Raw genomic sequence first — 10,000 nt, 5'->3', positions numbered from 1 at the left:
AGATCCATTAGGTTAGACACCTGAAAATAATCCCTTTGAGGGGAGACAAGTATTGCTTTGAGGAGAAGTTATGCAAGTCCGGCAAAATTGGATGGAGCCCATTTACTCAAATGTCCCTCTTATCTACAGGACCGATAAGGAGGTTATGAACACAAACCAAGAAAGATACACATGTAGAAAGACAAACACACACACACACACACACACACACACACACACACCAACACACAAAATGGACCACTTTCTGCATTATACACAGTAATAACATATCTTAAATGATAACACTGAAATACACAAACCAGGTCACCAGAGTTCAATGTGCTTTGGAATTCTGGTTAATTCCAAAGAACTCTCACAAAGAGGTGAAAGTCTCTCTCTCTCTCTCTGTGCGTGCTTGTGTTTCCTTATACCTGCCTGTCTAAAGCCATACACTCCAGCTGGCTTATTGCCCAGGTGCACCTCACGGCACCCTTTGGCTGTTGATAACCCGTATCAAAGTGACAATACTGATATGCAGGTCCACCCTATCACCTGTTCAAACTAACACCAGTGATTAAAGTGAGCTCATTAGTTTACACCATGACTCAAAGCCATGACTCAGCTCATCTACCTGTCCTAATGTTGACACAAAGTGCTTTACCCAGACACATGCACTCGCTGTCATCTCGCGCTCTCCCTCTATCACACACACACACACACACACACACACACACACACACACACACACACACACACACACAAACAGGCAAGCCATATCAGTTTCTTTATCTGCTGTAATCTGTAATGGGAGTATCTCTAGTTCTTAATTGCCCTGGCGTGACTTCACAGGAGGGTCAAAGTGATGCCACAAGTGGCTCATCAGGTACACACCTGGGACCTTTACAGCAGGAGTTATGAGTCAGCCAAACGCATATTACTTAGAATGCTGATACTTTTTGCAGATGCTTTGCAAAGACTTCCTCACAGAATAACACTGTACACTTACATAAACACACACACACACACACACACACACACACACACATTAACACAGAGGATCATGCAAGCACGCAAGCTCACACAGTTCTGAGAGTTTGCAAACGTTGTCCCTAAGTAATTCTGTCATTTAACGACCACTGTTTAAACTGTCCTATTTCCATACAACCTCAGGCACGACAGTCAAGCGCAATAAATGTTTCCATGTGCAATTCCATGCAGGCCACGCCGCTTCCGTCATGTTGAGATTTTCATTTAAAAAAAAACATTTGGGACACTTCACTTTGTGATTAAGGGTTAAGGGCCCTGGAGTTAGCTCACGTTACAAACACTACTCTTTTTAAATCCCTCAGCTTTGTAACAATAATACCGCGAAGAAAACAAATTGTAAAGTTTTTTTTCCTGCTCTTTTTCTAAGAGACTAACTGACACACATCCCACTGCTGGCAGAGATCTACGAATCACTTCGTGATTTCCCGGCTGATGATAATATCTTATCTCATCTCCGCATGTACCCGCTGTTACATAGCTTGTTAGCAACATTTGCGTGTGTAAACATCCGTCAACGTTTTTGCTTTTTCCCTCGCCGGGGGAAAGAACAGACGTGAAAGTGATAAAGCCACAAGCAGACAGCTATGTGGGACATCTTCACAATCTGATAATCTCCACAGCAATCCACACGGCTGTAAGGAACTTGCCATTGCATTCTAGTGGTATAATAAAACCTGATATGTTTATGGGAAGATTGTTTATAACATCTCCACAAAAACATGTAACATGTAATACAGTGGGAAAATGCACACCTACCTGTACAAATGTGAAGTAATCCAAGTAAGACATAAATTCCGGCGAAGCGTAAAACCATCGTTCCGGAGACCTTGGCAACGCTTCCGATCGCAGTTTAACTATTTTTAATCGTCAAAAACGTCTCCTCTGAAAACAAATCCAGGGTCCAAATGTCAGATATCTTCGAGGCGAACACTGACAATGTGTCCAACTGTAATTACAGTTTTGGAAAAAGTACGAGCGTTTAAGCTAGTTATTCATGTCATGATGGACAATCTAGGCGAGTTAGTTTTAGCAATACAAAAACAAAATCAGTAAGTTTTGTTTTCTTCGAAAATCACGGAAGTTTGCGCTGTTCAGATGTAGTCCTTAGGATTTAATTCCAGAGCGAAGTCACGCAGTTTCTTCCCTCTTTCTATGCCCGATGCGAAAGGGCATCTTCCAGCTCTCAGTCTTGATACGCTAGAGAAAGTCCCTCTACAGACTGCACGAATCAACCTCAAATTCTCGAGGGAAAAATAATCAACTGTAAATTACTTGGTGTGAAACAAAGTCCTTACAATAACACGCGACAAACTAAAATCATTTCAGGAGCGCAAGAATTCGCACAGCAGCTGTACTTCAACTCTCTTCCACCTCTTGCATTAGCAGATTAGCAGACGTACGCATGGTTTACCGTGCAATTCCAGACTACTACTTTTAAACCAGTTTCTCTGAAAGTCCTTCTATTGTTTTCAGCATAAAGTTAACATGGACAGACTTTGGACACTTTTCATAACAGTCTACCCCGAGCCACGGACGCGAGCACCCAGTGCCTTCACCTCATCCAAGGGGGTAATCTATTTGAATACAAGGGCGCTCCATTCAAGCTTTCCAGAATGGTATGCGCCACTCTAGTAGCACCGACAATGGGGCTTTCCACTAGGGCCGTTAACCAGTTGCGAGCTCGACGGCCTCGACACCGCAGCCACTGAACGCAGACAGAGGAAATATTGTCTATGTCAAAATATATGTCTTGTCTACGGAGGGGCATCCAATTTAAAAAAAAATAAAACGCACACTTCCTGATGAAATCATTATCACTACATTTATTGAGTTTAAATTACTTTAATTGAAATTGTATTACACAATGTAGTGTTACACAGTTTAGCATCGAGAATAACTGCATACAAATCTGCCATAAAGTAACTTAATTTAACTTAATTTGAGCCGTGCACAGTGTAGGCTAGCAAAAATGCTCTAAAAACACATTCAGTCTGCTAAGCTACTTTCGTGATTTGTGGGAAGTAGGTGCTGCTCCATTTCACGTACGACACAAAAACACAAAAAAATCTAATACTAATATGATCTAACGTTCATGCAAAGGTCTCCCGTGAGGCTTTTTGCGTCTTTTGCTCAAAAAGGACTTAGCTGCTCAACATGGCATCAGTAAAACGAACTGTGCCTTAGCAACGGAGGGCTTAGAAGTATGTTTCAGATCATATGTGAACTGTGTGTGTCACCCCAGTCTGATACTACCACAATGTGTCAATCGGGATTCACTTCATTGTAAATTAGTATGTTGTGCTCCTGTTGACGATATTCAACAACTTTATTTTTTCTATAAATTACAGCAAATTAAAATATGATAGTTCCACCACCTACCAGTAAAATATTCTACTGCTCACTACACACAATGACTGGTAAACAATCAGACTTAAACGTTTAACCGTGCATTCCACCATATCATCAATTTCCCCCCTTTCGCTGGGAGTAAACTGGGCTCTGACAGGTAGGCTACGAGGTACAACCGCGGGGAGCGACACTTGTTAGCTCAAGCTCTCCCTCTACTGGTTGATAGCTAAAACACTGTCTCCACCCGTGAGAGTGTTCAGAAAAGAATGCCACTAGGAAATGTATCCTTCTCTCCAAGAAGCCAGGATGTAATGACATTGAAGGCACTATACTTTAAAATCCCACTCCATGTAAAACCTGTCATGTTGAAAAATATGTAGCCAATGCACACTTGATGCCAAATAACTAAGATTTGGACATAGGTGTGATGTAAAATACATATCTAATAAATATAAAATATCTGATCTTTTTATGATTTTCTTACTCTTACAACCTCTATTACAACATAAATCAAAACCTCTAGAATAAATTGTGCTGACCAGCAGATATTAATGTTCTGACTCACTTAAATGACCAAAACCTCATTTAATCCAACTTTTAACAACCAACAAAAAAAAACCTCTTCCCAGCAGCAAGACGCACAGTGTGCCAGTCTCCCTTGGCTCTCCAAAATCCTCCGAACCTGTCTGAGACACGAGCAAAATAAAGCAGACTATTTTCGTTCCAGGGCTGCGTTTTCTGTGGACGGCATCTCAGCTGTTCTGCTAAAGTATTTAACTGTAGGGGGAGAGTGTTGTAAAGTGAGTGTTTATGGAGGCCCACAGGCCTGTCACGCAGCGTCCAGCTTTCCTCTGCAGCTAGTCCTGATGTTATACAACATCCCAGCTTAACCAAAATAGAGGCCTACAAGAAATCTGTTTGGTTACTCTCATAATGCCCACAGAAGTAATCTTTTGCTCATGTCTTTTTTTCCTTTTTAATTTCTTTTCTGTTTGTCTTTCAATGCCACTTTTTTTTTCTCTCTGCTTGGAGCCAAGACTGGCGTCTGTGCTGCCCAGTGCCACCATATGTCAACATTGAATTGAATTTCTCAAAAATAGAGAGAAAAGGAGAGAGGGAAAAGAGAGGGGGGGCATTGCCCTGCTCCCCACTCCAGACTCCGATCCTTTAATTGCCCAGAGAGAGAGCTACTGAATGTTCTGCTGAATGCCTTCAGATAGAGTGAAACCAATGCTGGAGCCACACCAGACCCAGTGCCCACTAGCACAGTGACGCACAGAGACGCTTGTACGCAAACTCTACCGAAATCTGTGAAAGTGCAAAGACTCTCTTCTCTTTTTAGTAATGACTTTTTTCATTGTTGTTTTTGTTGGTCCTCTGTTTTCTGTGTCTGTTACCAATGAGAAAACATCCCTTCTCAAGGTGGCGGTGAGAACACCAACACACAAATCCCCACAGAGACATGACATAAAAACTGAGGGGCTCACAAAACCTGTAGGGACATGTCTCAGCCCCAAATAATTCACACTTTGTTTCCTCTTTTTCTCTCGCTCTCTATCTGGGACAGCGTTTTTCCCCTATGTCACCAATCACCTCCTTCATTTCTTCATGTATTTTTCTGTACTTTTTCCCCCCATCTCCACCCATTGTCCATAATCCTTGGATAAGGCTCATCTGCTCCACCCATCCCTCATTAAAGATGACAAAACCACACTGAGCTGTGTAAAAAGCAATCTTCTCCTAGAGTACCCAGGCATTTTTATGTTCACTTTTCACTTATCACAAAGGAACAGCCGAGAAACAACCCATCTGCTGTTATTATGAAGAAAAATCACCCAATGACACACACACACACACACACACACACACACACACACACACACACACACACGTTTGTATGGCTACTAGGATGTGCTTCGGCATTATCACAAATGGAAGTCCGTTATCCCCACCCTCATATTTCTTGAGTGGGTCCTTCCTGGGCTTTCAGCCATCGAGAGATACTTTAAAGACACGGATGCATTTTCTCTCTTTCTCTGAAGGACAGGAAAGCATTAAAGCATTTTCAATCTAATAGCTAGGGCTGGTTGACTCGTTCTCCTACAGTAGTTCCCTGGGCTTTAACCACAAATGGAAGTGACAAGCCTTTTCATCACACACCCCATACCAATCCTAGGTTCACACGTATTTCAGGCATAGCTCCGGCCAGACTCTCCTTCTGAACCTATGCTGTGTTCATCTTGGCAGTGGTGTGTGTTTATCCTACGCATATTAAACAAGAGACTCTGTAGATAGCTGATGGAAATCCAATTTCACTTTATTCAGGGGCCACTGAAGCCATTTACCATAGTCCAATCAATGCTGATTTTGTGTGTGTTGTCCCTATGGTACAGCCCAGAAATAGGCCTGTAGAAAAGAGGCAGGTTTCATTTAATTCCGGCCACATGCTGTTGTGATGTATATCTGTCTTAGACAGATGGTGCCCACATTGAAGGTGATGGAACATAAGCCCATTATAGTAGTTCCTCTCTGTGATGAATTCCACGCATTGCGATGCTACCTCTGCACCACTTCTGAGGGTTCCCGTTTTCATCAGGGCATTCGTTTAAACGGCTAGTGTTGACTTGTGTCTGATTAAAGCCAACGAAGGAAGAACATTAATCATTTTAACGTGAGGAAGAATTCAACAGTTATCCCTTTGATGGTGGATGGGGTCGTAGTTTGTGGTCAGCGCATATGAGCTTTGGTGCTGTGCCACATCTGATTGGCTGCTCTGAGAGAGAGCCGACTGGAGCTCACAGCCTACAAAACACAGAGTGCGAAACCAATACACACACACTCTTTCTCTCTCTCTCTCTCTCTCTCTCTCTCTCTCTCTCTCTCCTCCCCCTCTCTCTCTCTCTCTCTCTCTTACATCTCTCTCTCTCTCTCTTTCTCTCTCTCTCATTCACACACACACACATACACACAGCTCCAGATGGCATGAATACTATGATAATATGAAGAACAGTAAAATCTGTGAGGACAGTTTTGTTGTGCGGGTGAAACCAAGGCCATCAGCACTTCACACCACAGGGGGTTGGACACCCATGAGGTTACTTACCCAGAGGTGCGTCTCACTCCTCTAAAACTCACACATAGACCCCTCCAGACAAGCAACAGTGCAGGCCTAGGCCTCCCGTTGGCAGCCGTAGCTTACATTTCTGTGGCTTGCCATTTCAGGAGCCCCGTGGAACGTTACATGTGTGTGAGGAGGTGTCGAATACCTCGGCCATCTCTAACGTCAACACAGCAACAGATGGCGCACAGAAACAAGGGTGGGCATGCAGACGACTGGGAAGGGACTTTGGACAAAAAGGTGTTTTTGGATTTAGGATTGCTTGACATTATACAGAGAGAGGTTCTGGTAATATTAAAGAGAAGAATGTGAAGTCAAAAATATACTGAATGATTTCTTGGTTTATTAGTACAGTAGGTTGGTATGGAGTGTCTTGTTTCTTGCACTTGGCTGTGGTTTTACATTTGTAAGTAGTGGGAATATAGACTCCCATTGCATGTGACGGTAATACTATCCTGGTGACTTCTGGTTCATGCCTGGCTTCTGTTGTCCTGGACTGAGAAATGTCCCGTTTGGTGAAGCCTGGGTGTCGCTGGTAATGGAGCATACCAAAACAAACCACTTAAACAGATCTGCTAGTCTAGCGTTAGTGACCTCCATGTGGTAGCAGTCAATCCTGTCGCTTCATAAAAACAGCAAAGTAATCACTTTTGCGCCACAAGCGCATCAGGATAATGGTGAAAAAGGGACTCTGTCTTTTTTTCTACATTTTTCCATCACCCAGCCGCCTGCCCACACACACACACACACACACACACACACACACACACACACACACACTCACACACTCACACACTCACACACACACACACACACACACACACACACACACACACACACACACACACACACACACACACACACACACACACACACACATACTATATATTATATACACATACACAAAGAGAAATGGGAAAAAGAGATACAGAAAAGAGAGAGAGGGATGAGAGGGAGGAAGAGTGGAAAACAAAGGCCACTGAGAGCTCATATCTTAATCAAAGTTATGGATAAGGTTTCACATGGAATTAAAAGCTGAATGTGATGGGGTATGTAAGCTGGGTGCCAGAGAGAGTGAACACCTGAGGAGTCACTGTGGCACAGGGATGCATCTCTGAAGAGGTCAGATACTCGTAGATCTCTGAAGAGACTCACATCCCATGCTCGTCATTCACACAAGTAATAGGTTTAGAGCTCCGGCCTCTTTGTTGGGTGTTTGTATGTGTATGTGTGTATGTGTGTATGTGTGTGTTTGTGAGTGTGTATGGGGCTGGGAGTGTTATATGGGTTTCTGTGCACTCCAATATGCTGCCATCTACACCTGGTCCTCCCATTCCCTGCACCTCTTATTCCCTGCACCCCCGCCCCCCGTATCTTTCTCTAATACCACCCCTCTATCCTTCCTCTATCTTCCCTGATCCATCTCCAGAGTGGGCTGACAGCTACATGACTCGCAGGATCAGTGGCATGATAACACTGTGGGATGTGACAGGGATGGAACAGGGACACACACTCTGTTCAGCACTGAATGTGTGTGTGTGTGTGTGTGTGTGTGTGTGTGTCTGCTGATGGAAATCCCATCTGTTTCATCTCTCTCTCTCTCTCTCTCTTCCTCTCTGTTCACCTTGTCTTTGCAAATTGACAAATAGAGTGCCTCTCTGACGTTCCTATTTATCAGGATGTCTCCTGTACTGACAGGTGCATCCCTGTTTTCAGTCTCTTCTTCTCTCCTCCTCTTCATCCCTCTCTCTTCTCTTTCCGCCATGCCTCTTCTTCTACCTTCCTTTCCTCTGTATTTCTCTTTCTTTTCCTTCTTGTATTGATGTTGTGGGGTAAGGGAATAAAAACGTAAACTTCAAACTTCTCATTTTCCATCTCAACCTTGAACAGAGCTTCAACTTTGTATAATTCGGAGTCAAACAGGGTGAGAAACCTGCGCCTCCATTCTCTCTAAGGACTCCAATGCCTGTTCTAAGAAGCACAAAATTGAATCTTCCAGAAAAGAGGCAAGCCTCCTCCACGAATAGAACAAACTGAAGATCCCTGTTAGTCCCTGCTAAAGGCCACAGGGGATGTCAAGAAAGAGAGAGAGACAGAGAGAGAGATTGAGAGAGAGAGAGAGAGAGAGAGAGAGAGAGGAACGAAAGTCTTATCAATTGGATTATTTTCCCTGCAAATGTTTCTACCCCAAGCTACAGGGCTCCAGCAATAACACACTGGAGCTTATTGCGTTACATTGGCTTTGGAGAGGAACACTGTAGAACCCCTGGTGTGTGTGTGTGTGTGTGTGTGTGTGTGTGTGTGTGTGTGTGTGTGTGTGTGTGTGTGTGTGAGAGAGTGCGTTTGTGTGTGTGTGTCTGTGTATGTATACAGTATATGTTTATGTATGTGTGTGTGTGTATTCAGTATATGTATGTGCATGTGTGTGTGTGTGTGTGTGTGTGTATGTGTGTGTGAGTGTGCATGTGTGTGTATGTGACTGCACTGCCAGCAGCATCTGTCAAGTTCACTGTCTTGGCCTGTTCTTGATCACTGCAGCGAAACAAACATGATATCCGCCTAGCGGGTATGAGCCCAGTTTTGCGTCTGCCTGGTGGCTTCTCTTAGAGCGCTAGGGCAGATTTGCATCATTTCCCAGAGTTGGGAGTGACACGCGATCTCTCCCGGGACGTCTCCACAACCGAACCTCCCTACAACCCAAAACATCAGAGTGTGGTCCATGCCTAAACATGCAGTAGCTCCAGATGTGTTGGGCTTGGACCTGTGCTAACCAAGAGGTCAGGACTCACATTCTCCCTAACTACAGAGACACAGCTTCATTTATCCACCATGGAAGTCATACGACAAAACACAATTTTCTTATGAATAAATCAAACCGATCTGGGTTGATTTGTTGATGCCAGGGAAAGGGCACGTATCTGGGTATCATGATAGGTTGCCAATGCCAACACATTAGTTCTGAGGCAGTCTAACAATACCACACGTGGCAGGCCATGCAGGAGCTGAAATCATTGGTCACGAGTGTTAAGTGCTTTTATAGGCTCCATTTCGAATCATATGATGAACTGCACTCTCGCGCTCTCTCTCTCTCTCTGTAGAACATCACAAATATGGTTCTATGCAGTGTCATGTTTGACCTTTCATGTTATTTGAAAATGCATGTAACGCAATTGTAACCATCCATATGATGTGTGTTTTATGTGTTTGTGTGTGCGTGCATGCATGCGTGCGTGTGTGTATGTGTATCTGTGTGAAAATGCTATGCTACAATTGCTATGTATTTGGGCACATATAAGCAAGGCTTATTGTAATTGTAGATTTATGGGCAGATGTATGAACGCTGATCATTCACATTTCAGCCGCGAAATATACGACATAACGGCACAGTGGTACATGGGTTATAAGTGAGTAAGCAGCCCAAACAGGAGGGAATAATGGAGCAGACCTGTGTATCCTGGGGAATTGTCCTCCTCCTGCTCCATCGTGGTTGCGGGCGTGGCTACCTCA

At 43.8% G+C, this 10,000-nt stretch overlaps 1 protein-coding gene across 1 annotated transcript in view; it reads right to left on the bottom strand.

The window, feature by feature from the left end:
• Positions 1 to 10,000, bottom strand: part of LOC308373284 (roundabout homolog 1-like) — a gene marked incomplete at its 5' end in the record, with an annotated part of 175,057 nt that overhangs the window by 138,792 nt on the left and 26,265 nt on the right. The window contains one exon of the mRNA XM_080848720.1: positions 9,939 to 10,000. This exon is cut by the window's right edge and continues 25 nt beyond it. Within this exon, the coding sequence (XP_080704846.1) occupies positions 9,939 to 10,000 (62 nt within the window). The remainder of the gene's footprint in view (positions 1 to 9,938) is intronic.

This window comes from Sprattus sprattus (assembly GCF_963457725.1).
Source record: "Sprattus sprattus genome assembly, chromosome: 1".
Lineage (NCBI taxonomy): Eukaryota > Metazoa > Chordata > Actinopteri > Clupeiformes > Clupeidae > Sprattus > Sprattus sprattus.
The sequence above is the reverse complement of the archived record's forward strand: the minus strand, read 5'-3'. Positions and strand labels throughout refer to the sequence as shown.